The following is a 27,415-nucleotide window of genomic DNA, read 5'->3' as shown; positions in this document are numbered from 1 at the left end:
TTCTCACTACTTTCCATCAGCAGGCAGATGTTTAGCTGTTTCCTGGAAAGCAGGGTCTCAGCATGTGTAATGGTTACTTGGAAAGACAAACACCGTAAGCCTGAACGTCCCCCCTTCCTCCTCCTTTACCCCAGCTTTTATTGCTGAGCACGATGTGATAGGGTATGGAATATCCCTGTGGTCAGTTTGGCTTAGCTCTCCTGGTTGTCTCCCCTCCCAGCTTCTTGCCCACCCCAGGCTACTTGCTGGGGGGGGAGGGGCAGAGTGGGAAAAAGAAAAGGCCTTGATGATGTGCCAGCACTGTTCAACATTAACTACAGCGTCAATGCGTTATCAACATAGTTGTGGTCACAGATCCAAAACACAGCACCATGTGGGCTACTATGCAGAAAATGAACTCCATCCCAGCCAGACCCAGTACATACATAAAAGTCATAGTTGTAGGAGAAGATGTATTTTGACTGATCACACTTTTGGAAAGAAGTCCCGATAACATCTGTCTTTTCATGGTCTTTACACCGGGGATGATTTCTTCTTCTCCTGACTTTAGTAAAAGTCGTTACATTATCAGATTGGTAAATTCTCTTGGATGTCGTTAAAATACTGAAGTCCTCATGCTTTCCAGTTCATGAACACTGATATTAATAAAAATATTAAGTTCTAACGTAAATACAATGTAAAATCTAAGGAAGGTGTGGTGTTAAGTGTCTTCTGTTGCAGAAATTGAGTATTTGCTGCATTGAAATCCCCTTGTAACTCACAAAAAAAAAAAATCCTTCGAACAATGAAACGCTGGCTGTAGACACTCAGTGGTTTCTGCTCAGCGTTCTGAAGGGAAGCACAGGCACGTCCTTCGTCACCATTGTGTCTGTGTTGTTCAGTGAAAAAGGAAGAAAAGTTGGTTTTCTCTTCAAAAATATATGCTTTCTCCTGTAAAGTTTGAGTGTATTCTCATCTGCTTTTTGTCTTCCTCCTCCGCCTTTCAGAAAACCCATAGTTCCTCAGAAGGAACCGTCTCCACTACTGGAAAAGAAGATTCAGCATCTAGAAGCGAAATTTGCTGAGTTGGAAGGAGGAGATGAGGACATGGAAGAGATGGGAGAAGAGGAAGGTGATATGACTGAAACACCTTCTATGCCTCAGCTGCAGACCCCCTTAGCCAGTGAATTGGATATAATGCCTTATACTCCACCACAGGTAAGGTTATCTTCCTTGAGAAGCCGTTACACCTTTATGTTCCGTATTCTTTCCTCAACCCAGATAAGCAAAGAAACAGTAAGGTTTCATCATATACACAGAAGAGGTTCATACTTCAGTTTACGAGTCTATGGAATAAATTACACGGAACGGCTTTGGCATATCCAATATGATATCCAGGTGACAATATTTAAGTCCATTAAAATGTTTTTAAAGGAAATCATTCAGCTGAGGAAAATCTATGGTACATTTTTGTATGACATGTTAACGTTATTCCTAATTAGTAGGTTTTCTGTGACACTTGTTCAGAAATATCAGGTCCTTATATTAAATAATAAAGTTGGAATGTAAGGTTTTAATTGTAATTCTCAGTTTACCTAACACTGATTTTTAAGCTTTTCGTTAAATTTTGAAAAAAGCTAGCATTTTGGGTGTTATGGTTTTGCTACATTTTTAGAAGATGCTGTGCATCATCCTCAAAGGAAAAAAAAAAAAGAAATCACTTTTTTACTATTGCATTACCATTCTTACTTGGAATGAGAACTTGTTAAAAAAGTTAGAAGAAATGAATGTCCTAGAAGCTTTAGTATTAATTTGCTGATAAACGTATAGGAAGTTAGAGAGGAATCATGTGTGGTCATATGCCCCTTGAATGCGGCATGAGTCATTGCTGCTGCTTAAATGGGGGACTTCTGATCCCCTTCCCTTCTTGCTGTGTTTCTCGCACAAGCCCTGCTATCTGTGTAACTGAGTATTCAAGCAGGGTGAAGAACTGCTTTAACTGGAAATTCACCTAACCAAAAGAGTTTGTTTGCAACTGGATTGAACTCTTTATCTGTCTCGTCACATTGCCACATCCAAGCTAATGTCAGCATTAAAGAGGCGATGGGAATGACCTGCTGGGAACAGGAGCGAGCTTCAGACACTTTTGTGACCAGCAATATGGATTTCTGCTGCATTACATTGGTGGTGAAGTGACAGCCTCATTGGTAGTTGGAGAAAGGATGTGATGCCTGGATAGAAATAACTCTCTTGGGATGTCATGGAAGAGAGTTGATAAAATTGAAAGCTTTAGCTTGGTTTAATTGTGATTTTTGCCATGTGGGCAGACCACCAAATGCATTTTCCTGTGCAAGGTTGTCTTGCTGCTCTTGTTTAAACATGCAGAATTTCATAGGCAGCAAGAAAACTGACGCAGAGTGTTACAATCGGTAAGCTTGTTGCCAGCATTAACCAACTACCGCAACATTTTAGGAAGAGGAATGTAACTTTTTGTAAAGCAGAATATTACCGTTGTTAAGCATGGCAGCTGCCGAAAGCAGTTTGAATAGGGATCACTGGACATTAAAGATGTCCTTGAACTGCCTTCTGCAGCATTCACTGTCTTTTGATCTCCTTTGTTTTCTGTCTTTGTATGTAGCTGTGTTATGCTCAGATTCCCTTGAGAAGTTTTATTTGAATAGTTATATATAATATCTCCTTAAAAAGCAAGTTTGATAGTTGCATTGTTTCTTTTTTTTTTTTTTTTAATTGTTTGCAATGGGACAGTCTTGCAGAGCTTTCAGGATAATTGGAGAGAAGTCAGACTCAATGGATATATGTTTGTATATACCTTTAGACAGATGTGAACTCTGAAGTCTAGAACTTGAAGTAAAAAAAAACAATCACCCGAAAAAACCAAACAAACCCCAAGAAAGCCCACAAACCGAATCAGGAAAACTGAAAAGGGTCAATAGCGATGCGTACTAAGAAGTGAATGATGGTACACAAGTGCCCTGGCAGATTCCTCACGCTGCTGATTTGGAAAGAAAAGGCATGTTGTGTCTGAGCTGGAACTGAGAGCAGTTTAACTCTGGTGGAGAGATAGCTAATGTACAGCACAGAAATAAACGTTCTTCTTCAGATAATCTGTTCTATTTATGTCCCCAGTGAAAAGCATCTTTTAAACAGAGCTCCTAGGTAAAAAGCATGTGTTTGCTTCATGGCCTCGTAAATGTGTGGAATTTTATTTAACAACTATTAAACCCCAGAACTTCTAATTTTTTTTTCCTCTGGTAACAAAGAAGCTCTTACTATACCTAAGGATGAAAAGAGTCAAGACAAGCGAATACATGGCATTGCAGAGCTTGACAGATAGGTGAATGATGCTCTCCTGCTACAGTTTGCTGTGAATCAAGTTGAACCTTAAAAAAGAAAAAGCTGTGCAACTTCATTTTTTGCTTTAGCAATATAGCTGAGAAAAGGGGGTCCTGGTTTATTTCTTCTCTTAACACGTCTAAAACTGAATATGCAGTTATCTGACTCAAATGGAAAAGATTCTGTTCATTTAAAAATGATTGTATTGGAGGCATAAAAGAACAGAGAATACAAGAACTGAATTCAGAATTCTTACAGTTTCTCAAAGCCCTGTTTGCCCTCCCAAACTGATGGGTAGGCTTTTACATTAAATTACTGTTATCAAAACTGTTGCAAGCACTATAAAGGCAAAACCAGCTGACAAACTTGTAGCTGTCTAAGTGCAGATATCGAAGAGGCCAAAAATATCTTTAGATTTTCCTGTTTCTGAATTGAGAACTCTCCATCTTGCCAGCGTGGGCCTGCCTGAGAAGCCAGGATGAGTTGTATGAGCCCTGTGTGTCATCCTAGAACCTACATGGAGTTGTCTTCAATTCCTCCATCTTAGAGACAAACCTAGAAGACATCCTCCCAAAAAGACAAGTGTTCTCTTCAGGTTCATAATGAAACCATTAAGGGTGGGTTGCCATTTGAAAATTAGCACTGTGAAGTTTGGAATAACATACAAGTATGCCTCACTTTATCCAGTGCCTGGCTTAAATTGATGAGCAAGACTTTTTCAGCATCTTGGTATTGCTGAAGCTTTGTTTTTAGCTGAGAGAAGAGTGTTGAACTGCAGGGTCAAAGTGGCAAGCGGAAGGAGTTAGTAATGTGGCCAGAATTCCAGGATAGGAAGAGAACAGTTGCATATATATTTTTTTGTTTCCTTTTTCCCCCACCAGCTATTTGGAAACAATTACATTTTTCAAGATGTGACAAATTTTGTAATGTTTGGGATGTGAGAAGGGCCTTTTGAGAGTTTTGGCATGATGATATACATTTGTGGGCCTTACTGATCAGAGTATGGGTTAATTATGGTCTCCTGTGACAAATATAGGGTGAAGAAGCCTTCAAAAAGTTGGGGGTTCCAGCTGTGGTATCTTAGTGGTTGTCAGAATATGTTAAATTTTTTGATGGCTGGAAGCATCAAGGGGCTCTCAACAGGAGCATCGATGGTGGGAAAAGCAAAGCAGCAGAGTTTTTGTTGCCCATCAACATATAGAATGTGATGTGAGCCTGTTATGCAGGTGAACAGTGACCAGCAGAACTGGGCTTTGGGTTTTGCAGGGAGAAATGGCTACTTATGTAATGAGAAGTGAATGCCAGAGAGAAAGGAAAGTCTGTCAGGCAAAACAGAGGGCGCTTAGGGTGACAAGAGTGGAAGATGGAGCCAGGGAGGGCAGGGGTTGCAAAGGCCCCGGGGGGAAATGGGGAAGTATTTCCCTAAAGTGTGCAATGACAAATTAAATGTTTTACTCAACTTGTGTTGGCAATATTTCTGACAAGCATAATGGATGAAATCTGTGACATAAACCATTACTTTTATTCTCTTCTGGCCTTCCAAATAGTCACTTATTTGCTATTCAGCCATTCTCAGGCCTCTCGTTCAGTATGGAATGATTTTAGCTAATACTAAGCATTCTGTGATGTCTTACTAAGAATTTTTTGAAGCCTCAGTTGTAAAGATGGCATTATGTGTGGAAGGGTTGAAAAACGTCAGAACATTGTGATTTTCTTTTTTTTTTTTTTCCTGTGTACTTCATAAGTGTGTACGTATGCTCCTGTCATGCATCAGTAGGTGCAGAGATGCAGTCTCTCTCTTTAGGGGCTGTAAGGTGGAGTGATCCTTGTGCGAACATGTTCAAGAGACATGCAGGAACATTTTAAAATATCGTTTCTTACAGCTTTGAATTCTGTATGTCAAGAAGCTTCTTGTTCGTACACTTGTGGTCCTAACTGCTTTTTCTCACAGTCCACTCCCAAGTCTGTTAAGGGCAGCACCAAGAAGGAGGGATCAAAAAGGAAGATCAACATGAGTGGGTACATCTTATTTAGCAGCGAGATGAGAGCTGTAATTAAAGCTCAGCACCCAGACTACTCCTTTGGAGAGCTCAGCAGGCTTGTAGGAACTGAATGGAGAAACTTGGAAGCAACAAAGAAAGCAGAATATGAAGGTAAATAAACATTAAGATGCTAAACTCTTTTCTGCTTTTTTTTTCCTTCCTCAACACATTCATTACTGTTATTCAGATGACAGGTTTAATAAAAGAAGATATTTGTGTTTGTGTTCTGGATGTACCTTAAAGAGAAGTTCATACTGAGAGATGACTGAAGAGGAGCAAAGCGTGTTTAGTTATGTAGTGCACAGCTGATAATTTAAATGTCTTTGCCACAAATAATCAAATGAACGAAGACCAAGAAAATGGGGGCAAATTAGAAGTAAAGGGGCATGAAGCCCCTGGACTGGAAGTCAGTTGGAAAAATGGTTTGTGAAAGTTTCCTTAAAGGAGGACTGGGGGGAATCTGGGACAAGAAGCTTTTCAGAGCTGTAGCGCCAGGTAAGAATGCTTACAGTGGAGCTGGAAAAAGTTATTTGAATAACAGAACTTAGAGTCCTAAAAAGCTTTGGTGGAATAAAGTCAAGGATACAGAATCTGTTATGTACTGTAAAGATGTTCAGTCTCAGTATTAATCAGCTGTTGTAACTGATTTATTGACAGATTTCGTATCCTGAAGTAAGCCTAGGAATATTTCATAGGCATGAGATTCTTTCTTTCTGTCTGTCTTTGTCTTTCTGTCTGTCTTTCTGTCTTTCCTACTGATGTTGGTCATTGTGTTTCAACTTTATTTGGGTAAAATAAATTACAATTGATCCTTAACGGCAGGCCCTTACCCAATCCAAATACGTTTGCTTAACATCCATAGTTACTACTCTAGTTAATAATGTGTTAACACTTCCAATATAAAAAACATTTTTTTAGGCAACTGCTGCGGTTTTCTTGGAAGAAAATGGTACTTTGGATAGGAAAGTTTCAACACCCTAGAAAGTTATTGCCCAATTAAGTTATAACTTTGCTTCTTTAAAAATGAGATTTGATAGGTTTTCTGCATACTCATAACTCATAAAGGCAGCTTTGGTCTTCAAACTAGAAGTTTGCATGCTATCACTTTCCACCCTCAGCTGTCTCGGTCTTTTCCAAATTTGCAGTAGTACCTCTTTGCAGTTCTGGAGAGTAATATAGCACCACTTGCTATGTGCAAGTTTTCTTCGCAAGTACTGTGAAGGGAAATGGTAATGCTCTTTCTTTGTGAAAGTACTATGGCCTTATTTTTCTCCTGTTGTAGTTTCGTTTTACACCCTTCTAGGTGCGCGTGGTATCTTTTTATTGACAGGTCCCTTCTTGCAGCCTAATTCTTAAGCAGTAGGATGGCTAGCATGTCATTGCTTCCTCGCTTAGAGCAGCTTGATGTCTTGCGCTTCTGCAGGAAGGCATAGCTGTAATGTGATAGTAGCAAAAGTGACTGTCCACTGTGTTAATGATTGCCTAAGTGCTTCCATTTTAATCCTCTTTCTCACTTAACATTTTCCAAAGCTTTTGTGTTTTGGGCTGCGGTTTCTCTGGCTTGGTGTCTGCCCAGAACTAGATTTACTTTAATTTGTTTTTGAGGGGTTGGGATGGGGTTACAAAGCGTCCAAGCTGTGTTTGCTTACCATGGGTGAAAGGAGAGAAATTCTTCTTCTTCCACTGTGAGGAGTCAAAATTGACGTGCTCTCTAGAGGGGACGTGCACCAGGGAGCAGGGAACAGGCACGGTTTGACACCTCTGTGAAAAAGTGCCTTTCCGTGTTCTGGTGAAAAGTAGTTTGCATTTTAGATCCGTTTTGACCCACTGAAAATTTCATTTGGTATATGTGCAGGGTAACAGTATGTTTTTAAGCAATAGTTGAGCAAAGAACAGCCTGCATGGCTAACTGCACTGTGAAAACTCCTCAAAATAAAATAAAATAATGCACAGGATGGAGGCAAAGGCCTGTTTTAAGGAAAAGCTCTGTTCAAAGCAGAAGGTCTGTTTCTTGTCTCTTGAGATGTGTTGGAAATGTTCTTTGAATGATCTCCAGTCCTGGCCTAAACAATTTGGGTACTGAGTATGAAGGTGAATGCTCGAAGGCATTTTGGATACCCGCTGCGGTTCCCTTTGGCAGTGTTGTTTCATCTGTTGGTTCCATGGCAGTCACAGCATGGATAGAGACTAGGTAAAACTCAAGCGCTGTCCTGCATGAGGTCTTTTTCCAAAGCTCAGCACTCCAAAGTCTGATAAAACTGAGCGCCTAACGGTAATTTCTTGTTCATCAGAGTGTCTCCACAACTTTTGCTTTTGTCTGACATTTTGGTTTTTTGGCTGGACAAAAGTGGGTGAGAGTCAGAACAGCCGCTTCATCTTTTCCCCAAATGCTTGCTCTGCTCTGAAGAGGATTCTCTCATTTTTCCACTTCAGGAAAAGTCTACCTCTAAAAGTCTTGTGTGTTTTGTGCTTAGTCACATACAAGTTGCCTCTAGTAAATTTAAGAGCTTCTGTGGGTCGTCATCTCTTCCTGCAATGGCAGAAGTGAAAAGAAGGAAGGAAATGCCTTTGGAAATGAAACAGGGTGTAGAAGTAGTGCTAGAAGTTCAACAGCCAGATCCTACAGGAAGTGAAAGATAAATGTTTGAAGTCCTACACTAGAGAAAACGAGTGACATTGGCAGGATGCATAACAATCTCCTTCATGAACTTCTTAGCCTTTGACAGAGGACCTTGGTTGCTGTTCTAGTGGCAGTTTTCATCTTTCACCACTGCAAGAGAACTTCTAGCCCTGCATTCACTGGGCATTACTAAGATTTTCTGGAGACGTATGCTGCATCATTCATTTATTCTTTGTTGTTCCTCATTGCGTCAGTCAGATACAAAGTTCAGAGTAAACAAATCAGCAACTTGCATGCCCCCAGCGCACCTTGAGAGGGCATTCAGTATATCTCCTTTTTTTGTTTGCTTGGGTTTTTTTTGTTGTTTGTGTTTTTTTTTCCTTCCCTTCTTCCCATGACCCTTTGCCCTTCCCTTAATATAAAATTGTCCTCTGGTCAGATTCCCCTGCAGCAGATCTTTTGTTCTTGCAGTCACAGTGAGAAACTTGGTTGAGATAATGACCAGATTCATCGTACAAAGGACACACATGACCTCCAGTGAGCAGCACAAAGTGAGTTAGACATCTTCAGAAAAAAAAAAAAAATGGAAAAAAAAAAAAATAATAGCTCAGAGGGGACCAAAATGGGGGAAACAACAGAAAGAGCCAGAGAAAAATATTTTTATTCATCAAACTGCTGCTTGTTATGTTCCAAACACTAAGGACCTATCTACACTAGGGAGACTTTGCAAATGCTTCCTGAATTGGCCGCCACTTTTCAGCTGCATCAGTAGTAGAATATACGGGGAGCCCAAGAATAAATGGGCCACGGCTGGCACTGCTATCTGGTATTTGCATCTTGCTTCAGGGCACGTCTGATGGACACTGTGCTTAGGAATTCCCGCAGCAGCTGGTAGCAGGTCTATGTGAGAGCTGCTGGCCATAACTGGTTTAGCTGAGCCAGTGGTGTCAAAGGAGGGAACGTGTTGCCATGTTTTCCTAGTGCGGACCAAGCCTAGTGCTGGACTGCTGCTTCATGTTGGTAACACTGGTGTTATTATCAAATTTGTTCTTTGATTTTTTTTTAATTTTTATTTTATTTTTTATTTTTTTTTAGAAAAAGATAAAACTTTGGAATATTTTTCATGAAAAGTTCTCTAAAAGTCTTAGCTGCAGCCACATGAAATCAAATCATATGCTGTATAAACCGATTAATCTGTTCTACTTTATATTTGACTAAACTATGCCAGTGTTTGACTAGTCCTTTTTAATGAACAGATAATATTTTGAAATTCTGGGTTACAAAACAGAACTGAAAATCTAAAATACTTTTACAGAGCGGGCAGCTAAAGTTGCTGAGCAGCAGGAGAGAGAGCGAGCAGCACAGCAGCAGAATTCCTCCCCCCGGGCAGGCACTCCTGTCGGGGCTCTTATGGGGGTGGTGCCGCCACCAACACCAATGGGAATGCTCAATCAGCAGTTGACACCCGTTGCAGGTAAAACGTAGGAGCTACGACCATTTTTTCCTCATCCACTATATCAACCCCCTTCATAACTCTGAACACTCTCTTGGGTCACTTTGTTCTTACAGAAGAAACAGCTCAGCCTCTTCAGTCTTTCTTCATAATGAGTGTACGTAACCGCAGCGGTAGCCTGATAGTCCCACGTTACTTGCTCTGGTAGTGAGTAGCCTGTTGAAAACACAGGGAAAAAGGAGTCTCCTTATGCAGTGGTCCTGTTCTGTTTATATGCAGTCGTGTTTATTCACTCTGCTTTGCGGAGTTCATGTTTAGCCCTGCTACAGCAGGAGGGCGGTGAGCTAAATACTCTCCTAGTGCATGCGGCATCAGTGGAAGTGGTAAAGTAGGAGGCAAATGTTTTGGGTTTTTTTTAATTGTCAGAAAGGTGAGAGGCAAACAGAATTCAAGCCATATTTTAAATCCAAGAAAAAGCTTTTCAGAATTGCTGATTAGACACTGGTAAGCGGAGCAGACTAGGATCTAGAGCCATTGCAGAAACAAATACAAAATGCCAATGTTGCCAGTTTTATCAGGTGATTTTCAGTATATAACTAAGCTTGGAGAACTCTTCCACGAGGTCCTTGTTGCTGGATTTTGTGCTCATTACCGGTCGTCTGACTTGAGTTCATAGGGAGTATGCTCGGAGTAAGTATTTTCAGGATGAGATCTGAAGGCAGTGTAGTCCAATAGAGATTTTTATATGGGAATCAGCCGTACATGGGTGAGAAAATGAATTAGGCATGACCGGACAAGTTGTTTTCCTTCCCACACTTCTAATTAAAATAATTAGATTATTTCAGTCAAGGTCAAAGTAGTGCTGAATAGGTAAAAATGAATATTTGGAGGTTTTTTGAGTTTTGGTGTTTTTTTAACTTAAGGCATTCCAGTTATTCCATTTATTCGTTTGTCATTTTTCTTTCTCTTTCCCATGTCGCAGGCTGTGGCCATATTTAGAGCAGACAGCCTGAAGCATTTTTCATCACAGTCTCTAAATCCCTTTTCAGTAAATATGCTGCATGGATGTTTAAACTGAAGGCACATACTTTATTTGGTTCATGGTCTCCAGATTACAAAGCATTTGTTTATGCGGAGTTGTATTTTTATTTTGGGTTTTTTTCAGTTTGTTCATGATAATTTTCCTCTGAACTGTTTGCAGTTGGGAGTGTGGGGGTATGTGTGTACACATATCTGTGCATATATTAAAAAGAAAAAAAATGCAAACAACCACAAACAAGTTCTCCAGTGCGGATCTCATTTGTGAGTAACTTACTTCAATCTAGAATATGTAGAAACATCATCCTCTTGTGGTTGTGTGTTCTTGGTTTGGTTCTTGGTTTTTTGGCATTGAGTCACTTTTCCAATTTTTTGGCGGTAGGTGTTGATGGGCAGTAATACTTGTTACTAACACATTCTTAAAGCTTCTCCAAAAACGTGCATTCTGCAAACTGCACATGCTAACTTACTTCCTGCAGCAGCCTCCCCAAAAGCAAACCTGTATATAAGACCATCGTCTTATTTGAGCAGTTCAAGTCTCTTCACTTTGGCATCGTGAAATACTTCCTGAAAGTGGATGATCAAGTCGATCTTTTTAAACTCTTTCTATTTTTGTGGCCCATTTGAAAAACACAGTCGTTCGTCTTTTAATTTCCACAGATCTTACTTAGAAGTCGCTTACTCTGTTGAGACCTCTTTCACATCCTCCTCCATCATTTGATTGCTTTTTTCTAGTTCAGAGAACTTCTCCATCATGGAAGTTCATAGAACTTCTTTATGGCCCACAGGTCCAAGAAATCTGGATACCTTCAGAGATAAGTGTCTCACAGTGCCCAGCGCTCTACTTTCTTGTAGTTTAGGCATTACAAAAGTTTGTTTAATCTTACATTCTTACAGTAAAAAATGGGAGAACAAGTAATTTGAAAGATGTAATAAATCACAGCTGTGGGAGCTGGAAGTAGTTTGCCCATGTTTACTAGTTTAAAATCGAAGTGGTAACTCACACCTGGGATACGAAAGTGGCTGCTCTTATGACCTTGTGATGAGCTACCAGAACTGATCTCTCATGGAGGTTTGATGACAACTTTATTAATCCAGCCAGTTGTTGAGTGAGTATTTTATTTGGAAATGTAGAAATGAGCTTTCATGATTGATAAAAACGGGTTTGTTTCATCAGAGATTTTTTTTATTTATTTTGTTTTAAATCTTCAGAAACGTATGTAAATGCATTGAAGATGTGATCGCAGCTTGGTGTGCGCTGGAAGTACCAGGCAGTAGCTACAGTGAAAGCCCTTTACTGTAGGGATGCTTTTGTTGGTTTTCTTCTTTTACTTTTTCCATTAGAAATACAGATTTCACCAAGTTAATAAAGAGGTACAGATAAGCTTCCAGATATTTGAACTAGGTACCTAAGAGCTATTTAATGAGTGTCAATCTAGGTTTCCTGTGGAAAATGAAGGTTTGAGGGACATCAGTTCTTTAATTTCTCGTTGTGTGCTCCACACTTGGAATTTCAGGTTTCTCACCGTTGTAACTCTTCCTGAGGAAGTGACAGATTTATCCTGTATTTTGGAGCTGCTCGATCTGTTTCGATCCGGAGCTCATGACAGCTTTGTTTTCAGTCACAGCTAGCGTGAGTTTTTGGCAAGTCTTATCCAGAAATCTCTCCTCTATAAGTTTTTTTTATGAGTTACTGGGAGTGTGGCAAAGACTCGGTAGGTGGTTTCTTGGAACGGAAGTCTAGAAACCCCAGCAGTTTTGCATTTCTAAACTTACCTCATCTCTCTAGACCTGCTTCTGTCCTTTGTCTCTTCATTGTCTTTCAAACACCTTTCCTTGGTTACCTGACAACGCATCCATTTAAATTAAAAAGCCTAGAAAACAGGTGAGGGACAAGCAAATGGAGTTCCAGGACCTAATAAACACAGTGCAGTTACATTGTGTAGATTCACCTCATGGATGGCAACAAACCTGAGCTGAAACCAGAATCAGGTCCAAGCTGTCTTCCCTCACATGCAGAAAACTGAAGCTATGAGCAGCAGCACAATACCATTGTTGTCATATCATTGATTTTCCTATAAAGACACCTTGAAAACATTGTCAGTGAGATTCTGTGAGGGACTGCAGGTGCTCCTCGTAAGTCCTTTTACTGCGGTTTAGTGCCATGAGTGTAAGTCACTGCAGCCCAGCACATCCAGTGCTGTCAGGTTTAAAATTTGAGTTACTTCCATGGTTTATACTAGAGATGGTTTAATAAAAACCGCTTCTGTCACTGCTGTTAGTTTTAAATATGGAAATGTTGTACGGATTTTGTGTGTTGATTTTACATATCCACTACAGCAAAATGTGTAGGTTTTTGTTTTTGTTCCAGTTGGGTTTGGTCTCGGAGGTAGCCCACAAAGCAGGGCTGTATGTGGAACTTGTGTAGTTAAGTGTTGTGTTCGTAATCTGTATGCAGATGGCAGAGCTTTAAGCTGTATTAAAATTGCTTGCATTAGTAACATTTAATTGTGGCTGAATGTATTCTTTGTGTTAACATATCTGAATGTTCAGCATTTATTGCCCAGTGAGAAACATACAAATACGCTAAATACTAATTCATCAAAAGTATAGTGTTTCATATTTATTAACTTTTTTATTTTTAATTTTTGTTCATTTTTTGCAAGATACTAATTGTAGTATCGTCTTGCTGTACTAAAGGTGCTTTTTTCCTTTTTTTTTTTTTTTTTTTGGTCAATAGTGCATGTCTTACTGTGTAGACCATATTGCATGTTATTGATGCATGTTTGAAATTTGTTGTGTCCTTCAAGGCATGATAAGTGGCTATCCACCGGTGCTGCCACCTTTGCAGGGCCCAGTTGATGGCATTGTTAGCATGGGCAGCATGCAGCCACTTCACCCAGGGGTGCCCCCACCCCACCAACTTCCGCCAGGTATGCCAGGCATCCCAGGCATCCCACCACCCGGTAAGAATGTCATCCTCATTCACTCCTTATTTCATTTTCATGTACTTGTCGTTTAACCAGTTGTTACAGAAATTATCTGCAGCTTGTTTTGGTCATAGCTTTTGTTTCTGAGCATTGCAGGTTTGCTTAGCGGCAGCTCACAGAATGCACTGCTGAATATGCGAGGTAGATGCAAAACATTGACAGAACAGCACATCCAGTAAACCAGCATGGAAAGGTTACTGGGGAAACATGATGCTGCTCCAGCCGCAGTTTTGCTCAAGCCAGAAAAATATCCCTGACAATTGTGCTTGAGTTTATCAGAGGTCTGAAAAGCTGAAATCAGCCTATTCATGTACTTACATCATTTCAACAGCATCCTTCCACTTCTCCTTTTCTAATTTAAAGTGGGCTTATAAATGCAATTTATTGCTCTGTTTCCTTAGCAAACTCCTTTCAGTTTGTTAATGTTTATCAGTAGTCAGACTGCACTTAAATGAACCTGGTCACATAAGACCCCTTGGCCAGTGTGGTTCTGATATGTGTTGTTATAAAACAGTGTTCAGATTAAACCTTATTGGTAGAACAGCAACTGGAAACATTTGGGGATAAGGTGAGCTCAGTATACTATTGTGGCCAAATACTATTGTGGCCAAATTTTGAATTGATTTTTGAGAGCATTTGCTATTTTTTGGCCGTGCTTTTGATGAAAAATGAGGCTGAATGAATCAAACATTTTTCCAGTGTTAATGCCGTGAACATGCCTTGCTATGGGGAAAAACATTCATCTGCCCTTTTGTCCTGTTTTCTGCTGATAGTTTCAGTTTTTATCTCTGATAACTCGTGCCTATTTATAAAATGTGCATCCCGTATGTTCAGCAGTTCAACAAGCTGTGGACAAAAGTGGTGTCGTTTGCCTCCCCCTACCCCACTTGCAACTTTGTTTACCAGAAGCTCGGTTAAGACTTCATCTGTATGTAAATTGTTTTGGCGTTTTTTTGTTGGTTTGTTTGCTTGCTTTTTTAAAAAAAAATCCATCAGTATTAGGCGTGCAGCTTGCAGCTTTGCTGGTGTGTAAGATTCACCATAATGTCACGTAGAGGAGTAGGACAACTGTGCATTTGTGAGCCTGTCCCCAACACACCAGGGCAGTGACACTGAGCAGACATCAGCCAATACAAATATTTGAGAGGTGAATCCAGAACAATGCATTTCTTTGAAGAGTTTTCCCCGCTGGAGAAGTGGACTGTGTGTATGGTGTTTAAAACCAAGAGGATATGGTTAGGGAAAAAATAGTGCCTGGGAATGGAGGACCGCACCTGAAGAGGTGCGAAATTGGGCCGGGTGGGCTCAGGGCAAAGCCATGTTCTGACGCAAGAAAGGTGAGGGTGCTCTCCTCGCTTTGTACCAAAAAAAAAAAGTCCGTGCCATATTCCACAACTTGTACTATCGATGTTTTTCCCGACTTCTGACTTGCTGTTAGCACAGATGCCTTTGAAATGGGGGCTGTCATCAAATGGAAAATGCATTCCACATACGCTTTAGTGTGCAAAATGCAGTGGCACATCTTTTGATCACTGATACAGGAATCTGCATGCAAATTAAACCCTCAGGAGCAGCGTAGTTGGTTTTCAGCTTTTCCAATGAATGCATGTGAGAAGTGGCATAAACAGAAAGAAAAGCAGCAGCACGGATAACTTTCATTTTTTCAGACCAAAGCATCTGTATGTAAAATATCAAGAACTGCATGACTGTCGTTTAAATTTGTACGTTTTTGTATGTAAGACTTACATGGGTGTTATCTGCTGCACTCTGTACAATAGGGAAAAGCCTCTTAATATGTTCAAGAAAAGCTAACAGTTGTGGGTTTTTTAAAATTTATTTCAAATGTTCCTGGGTCTCATATATAAAGCTATCTAAAATTAGCCTGCAAGTTGTGTTTTATATTAGTGAGATCTAACACAATTTGTGCAATGGCTTGGATTTCCTCCTGCTATGAATTTATTTTATAAAACTGAACACAAGGAAATGTTCAGTGTTGCTAAAGCAAATCAGCATTTCCTTTCTTAAAGGATTCTAGAAACATCCTGTCAAGTCAAAGGTACACATTATAAATGAAAAGACTTAGTCAGGCAGTCGCTAAGCAACATGAAAAAAATCTGAAAACCAAAAATTATTCACTTCGTATTTCTTTAATCAAATTAATTCAACAGGCCACATATCAGTGTTTGGTATTTGTCATGCTGGCTTTTTTTTGCATTCAGAAACTTCTAAACTGTTTTTTATTGGGGGAGAAGGGGCTATTTGAATGTCGTACCTCTGCTTAAAATAATCGTGAACAATGATATCTAAGTATAATTGTTTACTATAGAAGACCAAAGAGGTATTTGGCACTGCTCTGAAATATGACTAATTATTCTGTGTTTTGGAATATAGGTGTTATAGGCCAAAATGTGCCCCCCATAGTAGGCACTCCAGCACCCGGAGCAAGTCCTTTCGGACAGCAGGTGAGTCGTTTTTGCATTATTTATGAGGCTCTCAGGCTCTGAATTAGCCTTTAAATTAGCCTTTAAACAACATCTCAGTTAAGACATGTAGAGATGCACATAGCCTTTTCCAGGGAGAACATGAACCAAATGTGTTCAGAACCAGTTAAGGTCTTACACTCGGAGTGTATGTCTGTATTTCTTGGTTGAATTGTTGTTCGACTAATTAGGTTCTGCCCAGTGGGATAACCTCTGCAGTATAAGCAAGAGAGTGTTTTGTTTCGTTTTCCTTTTACTAAACTAAGACACATCATTTCAACACACTGTGAAACTGCTGATAATGTAGGTTTTGCATGCTTTGGTCGTGCAGAGAGGATGCTGTCCACTTTCTCGGCCCTTGATGAGTGTTTGTTCCCGTATTTCACAAACTGACGAAGCAGATGTTCATTGGCAGTTCAGAATTTGCGAGTTTGGATAACAGTGATGTTGATCAGATATTCCTTCTTGGTGATTAATACAGATGAAGTGTTCAGCGCATTTCCATTTTTATTGACTAAATTTTTGCATCGTAAAGAGAAATGTGATTTTGGCTAAAGGATGTAAAGAAAAATGGAAGTTGAGTGAGAAAGTAGTGAAGTGTATATGTCATGTCATTGAGTTATTCCAGACCACAGCATATCTGTGCTAAGAGTTCTCAGTACAGCTGCTTAATCACAATGGAGCTGCTTAATCACAATGGTGGGAATTCTTGGGGGGGGGGGGGGGGGGGCTGTGCGCATGTGCGTGCGTGTGTGTGTGTGTGTGTGTCTGTCCCCCTCTGTGCATCTTGGTGACCCAACAGGTGGTGTCTTCCAGGGAAATTTCCTCATGCCTTTGCTCATAACCTGCTTTGAGGCTCCATTGTATGAGGGTGGTGGGATGTGCAGGTCTGAAGCAGCTTCCCTGCAGTTCCCCCAGATGTGATCTCTCCATCGCTTTGTCATTGCAGATAGGAATCCTTGGCCCGCCGGGACAGCAGGCACCCCCTCCGTATCCCGGCCAGAGCCCAGCGAGTCAGCCAGTTATGCAGCAGCCCACAACGCCCATGTTCGTCTCCCCTCCACCAAAGACACAGAGGCTTCTTCATTCTGAAGCCTATCTGAAATACATTGAGGGGCTTAGTGCTGAATCGAATAGTATTAGCAAGTGGGACCAGACCCTTGCAGGTAAGGCTTTTGATACGGAGTGGGATGTTTCCAGTCAGAGCACACTTTGTAACCATTTATATATTTTACGCTTATGGAAAATGCTGAATAAATCTGCTGCTTACTTAATGAAATGCACACATGCAAGTAATTGTTAAATCAACGGATTGGGAGTATGTTTGTTATCAGCAGGCTAATTCCATCAATGTTATATAAATCCTAAGGATCAATTGTATGGGCTTAAAAGCTAGGGGTAAAAGTTACACTTTTATATAGAATTATATACCCCTTTTTTCTAGAAAAATTGTGACTATAAAAGCCAGTAGATAATTGGACCATTTCTTGACCTTCCAGCACGAAGACGAGATGTCCACTTATCAAAAGAACAAGAGAGCCGACTCCCTTCACACTGGTTGAAAAGTAAAGGGGCTCATACCACAATGGCCGATGCATTGTGGCGTCTGCGAGACTTGATGCTGCGAGACACCCTTAATATCCGTCAGGCATACAACATAGAAAATGTTTAGTCACATAATTGCTTCTTTCTTTGATACCGGCATATAACGAGTTTTGTGGAACAGTAGCTGCTTTAGTTACTGGGTGGGGAGAGATAACCAACAATAATTTGTATTGCATTTTACTGTACATTGCAAGACCATTTTTATATAAGGACACTTTTAATAAGCATATTTCACTTTTTGTTATATTAAGTTGACTTTATCAAATACATGGATTTTTGCATATGCTTCCTTTGTTTGAAAGGCGATTTCGTAATTGGTTAAGTATAGTCAAGGATTCATCTTTCTTATACTTTATTGCTGAGAATCTGATGCCATTGTTTTTATACAAAAGAAGAAAAAAGAAAACAAATTATTTACAGATTGGTACGATGGAATGTGAAATTAGTCATAGTTTACATCTTAGAAGAATGTGTGTACATGTGCTTGTGTGTGCTAGCCACTTCCAGCAGAAATCTCACTTGGATGTGAACAGGGAGAATCTCTTAAAAGAAGCTAAAGGAGGTAAGATGTGCATTGACGCTAGGGAAAAACGACATTTCAAGTCAATACTGAGGCAGCTGAGTGGGCCACAGCAATCATGGAAGCGCTAGCGTGGACAGGACGAGGCTGTCTTGACCACTAATGTTGTCCAGTCCTGTCCAGTTATTTAATTATGTAGCCAAGGCCATTGTGATCCTAAATCAGTGACAGAATACCTCTGCTGGCATGCCCTTAGAAGGTGAAGCGTTTCATCTACCATGACCTGCCTTGGGAGTTCTGTGATGTCCCTAACACCGAGCAGTGGGAAGGGGAAGCTTCCTCTCTAAGCAACTCTGTCCACATGTGGGAGAGGCAGGCAGAACTCAGAACCAGCTCATGTCTCGGCAGGTAAGTTAGAGGAGGAGGAAAGTTGAGTTGTTTTGTTAGTGAAGTAACGTGGTGTTTTTAAATTCACACATACTGTGTAAATGATTGGGCATTGTAAGACACTTGTGTATGTTTTCTTTAAGTGTATTGATTCACCTTAATGAAAGTTTTGCAATGCAAAAGTCGAGAAATTTGACACTTAACTTTAAAATAAAATACTACTGTATGGTATGTGTAAGTTCAGCATACCTAGTACGCTGGAGAAGTAGAGTACTTGCATTGCAGCCTTCAAAGGTGTGGTTTTTTTTTGTTTGGGTTTCTTTTTTTAGCTGAGTAAGGTAGGTATAGACTCTTCTTGCCAAATTTCAAGGTTGTGACTGCCTTCTGCTAAAGGCTTACCTGTCCTCGTAACTAACGAACCTTTTGGACTGCAAAGCTGTTTGTTTAAAGGTAAATCCTTCTATGTACGTAATTTTAGAAAAAGAACTAATACTCTTTAGATTGCATTAAGTAACTGGGAAGGCAATATTAATTTGAAAAAAAAGTTGGCAGGAACATGATCACTGGAACTCAGTCCAAAGCAACTGACTTCCTGATATGCTTGCATCTTACTGCTAGAGATCTTCATTGTGTGGAAATGGTTTTTAAAGTCTAATAGTACAGAACATTTTTATTTGAGTACATCTGGCAGAAGGTTAAATACTTTTCTTCAAATACTGGATATCTTGGGTTCTGTTTTGCTGATCTAATTAATATTAATGAGGGAAGTGACATGTGCAAGTATAAACTGTTATTTAATTTTACTGGCTCATTCCTCTCCCTCTCCTATTGCAATCCTCCCGTCATTGTACAGAAAACCATGTAATTACAAATGGGCACTTAAGGACAGTTTAGGTCAGATGTGCAATGGATGTGAAGAAAATGGAGTTAAGCAACATGTAGGGAAATTACAGTTTTGAACTCTGCAAGTAGCACACCTGTGGTACAGAAATTCTTTATCAGCCTTTGTAAATGACCAAGTTTATTAAATAAAGTAGAAACTGAATAGTCTTAGACCACCCCCATATATACAATATCATCTTCAAATGTGTTTAAATTACCATGGGCTTTGCAATTTTTAGCCACAAAGATGGGCTGTTGGAGAAAATCAGGCAGCAAATCCTATTTTTTTTTAGTATTTGGAACTATCACGGATTGTACTAATACACCGCCAGATTCTCCTACTTCTCAGCATTAACAAAAATTACACCAAAGAACCTGGGATGGATTTTAGTTAAGTTATTGTTCTATTTATTTTCTTTTGAGGACTGGATGGGACTCCCTTTGGAGCCTGTGTAAGTCAGATGTTTAATTTATCTGGAGGTCAGTGGTGAGCAGACCCACAGCACTGGCTCCCTCCTGCCCGAGCAGCTGAAGCCCGACTTTCACTGCTCTTCCCTGCCCAGGAGCAAGAGACTGGGAGTGCAAACAAAACCTGGGTCCTCCCGCGAGGCAGTGCAGAGCACTACCCTAAGCCACTGGGCTGGCCCTAATCAATTATTTTAAGCTTTGTTTATTTATTTCAGAATCATGTCTCTGTATATTGGAGGCATTTCAGTTGATTGCAGTAAAATTTAGGATATAATGGCTACAGTCTAGAATTCAAAACCAGCAAAAGAAACTGTTTTCTGACTCTGGTTTAAAAAAAAAAAAGACATGTCTGTCTGTCTGTCTCTCTCCTTGTGGGTGTTTGAACCCCTCATTTGTTTTCCACTGCCGTTCATTGTACTGGCGTAAACAATACTTTCATATTAAAATAAAAGTATGTATGGGAAATGGTTGACTCCTGTGAGAGTGGAAAATAGATCAATCTAGGACCGGTATTTTCATAAACCAGTTGGAGACGACTAATAATTATTTGTTCTTTCTCAGTCCTTCCCTTCCATGAGATAATTTACTGTTTGTGTAAAAATTCAAAACGTTGATGTTGGTGACTCTTTTTTCAGCCTGTTTTCAGACCTGGTTAATCCGTGCTTGGCTTTTCATTAGATCTTGTACTCCTGAAGGTTAAGCTGCTAACCAGGTTTATAACATGTATGTACCATCACTTTGTTTACCTGAGTCTTTTTAATTTGAATAAAAATAGTTTGAAAAGTGTTTTGGATTAACCAGGTTTGAGTATCCCATCAAGAACTGCGTTAGGATTTTATTTCAAGTAATTCTGGCTGTTGCTCATCCAGATTTTATCAAATCCTTGGTACACGCATCCTTTTGTGTGGGTAAAGAATCCTTTTTATATTGCCCTGTGTATTACACAACGTACCTGGCAGGTGATTAGAACAGTGATGCTGAAAAACACGGTTGAAAATGGAGCCATAAGCAGTAAACCTTGAAAAATATGTGACACGTTCAGAACAAAGCTGAGTGGAGATCATAAGATTCAGTCAGTCTCAGATGCCCCCACTTTGAAAATAAACAGCAACCCTTAATTTCATACTGGAAGCTAACCTGATTCAGGACTGTCTTTTATGTAGCTGTGTAATAAAGGAAATTAGAACAGTAATATGGAAAAAGCATCTTTTACACAATAAAATTAGAAACCAGGACAGAAATTTTCTTTAATATCACAAACTGCAAGAAAAAATAAGTGATAGCAGCCTCTGAAGTCTCAAGGTGCCTCTGACATAAAACTTCCAAAGAGCCATTTAAACAACCCAAACAGGCAGCGTTATATTGAACACACGTTCATGTCTTTGGCCTGTGGGATCAGCGCTGCCTGTCGCGCAGGCTGCCAGCTTCACAGAGCCTCCACCGTTCTAAAATGTGATGGTGCAGCTGCACAGACGAGACCAATTCTAATCATCCTCCACATCTGGTTTGCTCAGTCTGAGACGCTGAGGATGGTCCGTAGATGTACGCAGCCCCTCTTGGCTGCAGGTGGACTGAATTGGAGTGGTGCTTCGAGATGGCTGGGGACTCTGAACGTCAAGTAAGAAATGGGAACTGATTCATGGATACACGTGAAATTTTCTGATTAATAAAACAAACCTCACATTCCTTTTGCTTATTGCATTTTCCAGCAAGTCCAATTTGACCGTCATACGAAGGAACAGAATGACAGCTGTGGCAGTGCAGTAGGATCTGGTGATCCTGGACAAAGAGATTCCTGGTCTCTGTCAGGCCTCGGGGACATGGTGGTCTCCTGCAGCTGGTCCTTCCTGCGCCAAGAAGGATCAGAAATCCGTGCAGCAGGCTGGCCATGCAGGTGATCATCTGTTAGAGGAGGGAGGCAGCAGGAGAAACAGGGAAAGAAGTGGAGGAGAACAACACACCAAATTATACAGCGACGTGAGTAACCGGTGTGGCTCAGCCCGGGTTAAGCTAAGCACAACGAGAGCCTCAGACAGAAATGGTGAAGGGTGGTCAGTCCTCCTCGGAGCCCGCGTAGCTGTCTACGGGGAGTGTCCAAACTCAGCTTCCATTGGATGGCTTTGGGAGGACTACAGTTAATGCTCACGCTTTGTGTCAAGCACCAACGTCCAGAGACAGCTTAAGGAAATTCCTCAGGACCAATCACCCCACCGGCGTCTGTTGCAGGTTTTTGCATCTTGGGAGGAGCTGGGGCTGGCCGTAAGCAGAGCACGGGCACAGTTTTGTGTCTGTGTGAAGTCCAAAGTGAAAGCTCGCCTCCACTGCGGATAGTAAAAGTTTTGCTCCAGGGAAGAATTCACCAATAAGTAACAGATGACTACTTTTTTCCTTTTTCTACTCTTGAAAGGCTTGGACAAAGCTCTGCTGCACCCCTGTGCCAGGGAGGAGTACAGGCTGGGCACACACGCGCTTCCTTCACCAGCACTTATCAGTACTTCCCTGGCTCACCACAGGCCTTTCGGCAGGCAGCATCCTTCGGCACACGACAGCGGGGAAACAATCAATGAACAGATTCATTCTTTCCACAAAACCGTTCTGAATCGGCAGGGAAGCTGTCCCCGCTCTGACGCTGGAGTGGAGAGCAGCACCGCTCCTATGTAGGTATCGCTGTTTGTTTGCAGATGAGAGTTTACTGCTGCAGCTTTACTGAGTTGAAATTTTCCATGCTCGATATCTGTATTGGCCTGACTTCTATAATTTGGAAAGCTTTCAGCAGAAATGCTTTGCTAATTCTGAGAAGCCCCTGCTGCGGCCGCTGCAAAGCAAACACAGGAGACCGCTGTTGGCAGATGCTGAGCTGCGTTCTGGGCTGACACCAGATGAACTCCCTGAAGAAGGAATGGATGTGCTCAACACCAGAACTGGCAGGGGCTCAGCAGTGCTTAAAAGGAAAGCTGTGGGCCTGGCCTGGTCCCACCAGGCGTAGCAGAAGCAGCGATGTGGTCCTAGGGCTGGCCTGAGCGTCGAGCCGAAGGAGAGCTCTTGCTTCCTCCCTGCTGCCCACCGCCCCAGTAGAGAGATGGAGAGGGAAGCTGGAGGATGGGAAGGAAACGGGGAAATGTGAGCCAGGAAGAAGGTGGGGAAGGCAAAGAGCACAGAACTGGGTGTCAGCAGGGATAAAGCTGAGAAACCAAACAAAGACCTCAGTTGTTGGAGATGAAAATTGATCCTAAATCCCCACGTGTGCTCGATACTGGAATGAGCTGGGAACTGGGGCCTTACAGCTACTCTTGGTTCCAGCATTAGTGAGAGACCGGCACAATCGAAGAATGGAGAAGGATCAGCACTAGCAAACACATTGTGGAATCAAGAATACAGTTCAGAGTTCTAAATGTCAAGCTTCACCTTCTATCGTAACAGATCTGTGGTGCCTGAAATGGTACGATGCCAGCTGGGAAAAGGGTGTTACTCCTGCACTGATCACAGGCCGGTGAGGCAGAATTCCCTGACCAGACTTCTTGTGAGCGACTGCAGCCTCTCTCGCATGCTGTGTGCCTAGCTGGAGACACCCAGGATCACTTCAGCTGCAAAGGGGGAACAGTGCCGCAAAACGAGCGAGAGCTCTGAAGGGAGAAGTTGGATCTTGACTCACTGATGGCTGTGAAATGCTCTGCTGCTATTACAGGAGTGCTAAGGGAAGCCACGGGAAGTTTTCCCGCCAGGCTCCCGAGTACTGAGAAGTACGTAAGTAGGGCTCTCCCTTAAAAAAACAAGATATTGAAAAAGTACTGGAAAAAAGATATTCAAAAAGATACAGGAAAAAAAGATATTGAAAAACTTATTTGTTCTATGGAAACCAAACACTGGCAGGAGAGCTGAAGAATTAAAGGCAGGTGGAGCTAAAGCTCAACAACTTTCAAAATCTAGCTTTTTATTAATGCTTTATTCCTTAACGTATCACTACAGTCAGCATTTACTCAGTGGAATGCTCTGTGACTGCAAAAAGAAGCTTCTGCGTGGGTGTTTGAACCTGGGCTCTACCTCAGGACCGACGACAAAATCTAGGTTCTTACTACTTTTGGAATAGAGGTTTTCCCAAGTCATTCGTGTGCTGCCCAGTCAGAACGCACAGGGGCACCGTTACATCTTTAATTATCTCTCAGGTTTTTTTTATTTCATGGAAACAAGTAGCACTAGTCCTCCAGATCGAGTCCTTGGAAGGCGTAACGCGAAGTAGAGCGCTTACCCTCCGCCAGCAAGCTGAGTATCTGCGCCAGAACATCTTCCAACAGCCACCGTCTCCTTAGTTGCTGAAAGCTTCTTTCTGTGGAAAAAGGCTGTTCGGAGTTAGCATGGGAATGCATGTGAGTATGTGAACTCCCTCGGGAATGATTTTAGGCCGATCTTAAGCATTGCCGCCTTTGCGGAACCCTCCACACACACACATACCCTCAGAAATAAAACAGTGGCACTGATCTGCGATCCTCATCGATTACACCGCACCAGTCACCCCGAGGCGTACTCACTGACACACTCCCACACACGTGAGAGAGCTCGTGTCGCGGTGCTGGGAGGGAAGCGAAACTTGAAAACCCACCAGCGATGCCGCAGCACCTCCGTTTTCCTCCTTCGGGGAGACGGGAGTCCTGCGAGCAGGATTCAGGTTTGCTGCCGTTGCGCACGGCTCTGTGCTGGTGCCCGTTACGAGGTGAACACGTCGGACGTTTTTCCCCACAGCCCTCACTCACACCACTGTGGTGTTAGAGTAGGTACAAGGAGTATTACAGCACTTGTAGGCAGCAGAGCCTGAATGCATGGGTGACTTTCCAAACAGCATGGGCTGAGTAAACACTGAGCAGTAAGCCTGTCCTCTTTTTATTCCAGTTAAAATGATGCCATATTAGAAAGAAAACAAATCAGACACAAGAGCAGTTTCTGTCAGTACAGAGGAAACTAACTGAAAATTACTGTTTCCATGGTGCCAAGATATTATGTATGCAATATGTAACATTTCTTTGCCCTTGGTCTCATCAAGCAAAGAAAAGCGGTAGCCAGACTCTGTTTACTCAGTTCAGTTTATTTAAAAGTACTAAATAAACATTAAATAAGTGGCAGAGGCCTACACACAATGAACTTCCTGCTCTTGTATTTGGCTTAAATACAAAATATTAAAGATATGAAGTAGATGGAGGAAGAATAAACTGCCACAGCCATGTGAGAGCGTGTTCCACAAACTTGTGCACTACAGTTCATCTTGCAGAGTCAAAATCTTCTCCCGTTATCAACGTGGCAGTAATGCTTCTTTGGTATTAACACAGTTGAAGCATTCAGGACCTTCCCCTTGAAATGTTTCCACTAAAATTCATTTTTTCCTATCCTTGCCTCGTACTGTCTTTCAGATCGTTTCCTACGGTAAACATCATCTGCCAGAAAAAAAGATTTTATGTTAGTGTTTTCCAAGTGCAAGATCGTATGAAATGTATGAAGCCTGTCATCTCTTTTTAAACTTTTCAATCCAGTTTTCTCTAGCAGACACTGATTGACAGGCAACTGAAAATTCAAGCCAACACAAATCCTTATTACCACTTAAAAATAGCTCACGTTCTCCCTCCCATCCAGGCTAAAGTTCTTCCCATCAGGCCTGGTGAAATGTTTTTATACGGAAACTGAGCTTCCACTGTGATAGAGTCATTTGTCTACTGTCCCATGAGGGTAATGAAAAACACAAATGCCCAGACTAGCTGAAGCCAAAGGGAAATTGAATTACAGGCACAAAGGCCAATGCCTGAGGACTGCCAGCATGGCTTCAGGATTTTAGCTTTTTTTAAAAAAACAAAAAACCACATGGGAATATACCAACCTCCATAGTCTTCCCAGTCGTTCTTCCTGCCTCCCCTCACCCTCATCACCCCTAAATATCCATCACCAAATCTCTCACTGACCAAAAAAAAGGACGTTATCGGTCTTGTGCACTGTCACTCGGCATGGATTATGGAGCAGTAATAAGGCCAAACTGCACAATTATTATTAGGATAGTACAGTATCACTTAGGCATAGCAATTTTTTTTTTCCCCAAGAAAATATGGCTTGAGCTAAAATATAATGGCTGCTACACAAATATTGTGCTTTGGTTTCTAACCGGACTTTATTACTATACAGGCATAGCTCAGAAATATTAAACTGCAAAACGACACCAAAGCCGTGCCTTCAGAAGTGAGCACGAGCAGCAGTCGCATTAGCAGTGAGTTTGTCAGCTACGGAAATCGTATCCAGCTCTGATTGTACAGGAGATTCAGCCAGACTCCCTATGAAAATCAGAATATTCTCCTATCACACCTGGTAGAGCTGATCCTTTTTCTGCAGTACACAATTTCTAGAAAGGTTTCTTAAAGGAAAGAATGCCGCATTAAAACTAAATGCTTTATGTTCTAGAAACGGAGTGCCGCAGCCAAGCGCTCATGACTCGTTTTCATACTTCATTTTCAATGACCTAATTAAAAAAGTCAGGCCTTGGATGAACCCACACCTCCCTTTAAACTCTGACAACCCTGCTGAGTCTTTTTCAGTGGAAAAAAAAAATCTAATTTAGTAACTTTAACCCAGTTTGGGTCTTCTGCTAGGGAGGCTGCACCTGGAGAAGAAGAGAAGTCTGGCTGCAGAGAGAAGTTTCTCTTTAAAGACCCCTCGGTGAGGACGGGGCGGGGGGGGGGGGTGGGTGGTGTGCCTGGATGTGTGTCCCCCGCCGCCGTGCCGAGCTGTAGCAGACGGTACCGGAGCAGGCCCGGCGGGGGGGTGGGGTGCTGGGGGGCAGCGACGGCTCCGCTGCGGCGCGGCCCTCACTTACAGAAGGTCTCCTTGCCAAGGCGGACGTTAATCATGAACCACTCCATGGCTCCCCCGAGGAGGAAGAAGAAGGGCAGGAACCTGTACACGCCGAAGCGCTGCCTCCCCGGCACCAGCCGCAGCAGCCGCCTCACCTTCCTGCTCACCAGCATGGCCGGGCCGGGACCGCCGCCTGCAGCCCCCCACGGACAGAGAAGACAGCGGGGACGCGTCTGAGGGGCGGCCCAAGGCGCACCGCGGCCCCCAGCGCCTCGCTGCCCAACCCCGACCGGCAGGCCGAGCCCGCTGCGGGGGAGCCCCGGGCGCGGGGCCGCAGACACCGCCCCCCCGTGTTCCCCGTCGCGTTGGCGGGGGGCGGAGGGGCGGCTCGCCCGGGCCCAGCTTCGCCCCTGGGGAGCGGGCGGGCGGCCATAGCGGCCCCTCCTCCCCGTCGCCCCCTCCTTCCCTCTCCGGGCCGGCGGGAGCGCGCAACCAATCAGCGCGGCGCCCAGCGCGCGACCCCGCGCCGCGCGCCCCTCACCTCCAGCGCGGGCTCCCGGGCCCTGGAAACAGCGGAACGGAAGGACGTGGTCTGCACACACGTGACACTGCCCGGGACTGCTCGCCTCGCCTGATTGGCCGGGGCGGGGCCGAGGGCCGGGTTGGGGGCGGGGCCGCAGGCCAGGGACCCCCGTCCGCCCGCCCCGCAGCCCCCGCCTGAGGGCTCGGAGCGCGGCGCGCCGCGCCGCCCGGGACCTCCCGCCCCCCGCCGCGA

General features: G+C 42.5%; 2 protein-coding genes across 10 annotated transcripts in view; one reads left to right on the top strand and one right to left on the bottom strand.

Moving 5' to 3' along the window:
* The window catches only part of PBRM1 (polybromo 1), a 67,051-nt gene extending 45,969 nt beyond the window's left edge, over nt 1-21,082 (top strand). For 5 of the 9 annotated variants that reach the window (XM_075432330.1, XM_075432325.1, XM_075432327.1 and 2 more), the window contains 6 exons: nt 987-1,197; nt 5,285-5,486; nt 13,297-13,452; nt 15,868-15,938; nt 16,906-17,122; nt 17,456-21,080. In XM_075432330.1, coding sequence (XP_075288445.1) covers nt 987-1,197; nt 5,285-5,486; nt 13,297-13,452; nt 15,868-15,938; nt 16,906-17,122; nt 17,456-17,628 — 1,030 coding nt within the window. In that variant the 3' untranslated portion in view covers nt 17,629-21,080. Of the gene's footprint in view, nt 1-986; nt 1,198-5,284; nt 5,487-9,310; nt 9,470-13,296; nt 13,453-15,867; nt 15,939-16,905; nt 17,123-17,455 lie in introns of all 9 variants that reach the window. The other 4 variants (XM_075432329.1, XM_075432332.1, XM_075432328.1 and 1 more) reach the window with 2 other exon arrangements.
* A 3,793-nt stretch (nt 21,083-24,875) lies between these two features.
* UQCC5 (ubiquinol-cytochrome c reductase complex assembly factor 5) lies at nt 24,876-27,284 on the bottom strand. The gene is made up of 3 exons (XM_075432344.1): nt 27,182-27,284; nt 26,663-26,833; nt 24,876-25,241 (listed from the first exon to the last, which is right to left on the bottom strand). Exons 2-3 carry the CDS (start codon nt 26,811-26,813, stop codon nt 25,174-25,176), a joined length of 219 nt encoding a protein of 72 aa, XP_075288459.1. The 5' UTR covers nt 26,814-26,833; nt 27,182-27,284; the 3' UTR covers nt 24,876-25,173.
* Nucleotides 27,285-27,415: the final 131 nt, after the last annotated feature.

This window comes from Opisthocomus hoazin, chromosome 11 (assembly GCF_030867145.1).
Source record: "Opisthocomus hoazin isolate bOpiHoa1 chromosome 11, bOpiHoa1.hap1, whole genome shotgun sequence".
Classification (NCBI taxonomy): Eukaryota; Metazoa; Chordata; class Aves; order Opisthocomiformes; family Opisthocomidae; genus Opisthocomus; species Opisthocomus hoazin.
The sequence above is the reverse complement of the archived record's forward strand: the minus strand, read 5'-3'. Positions and strand labels throughout refer to the sequence as shown.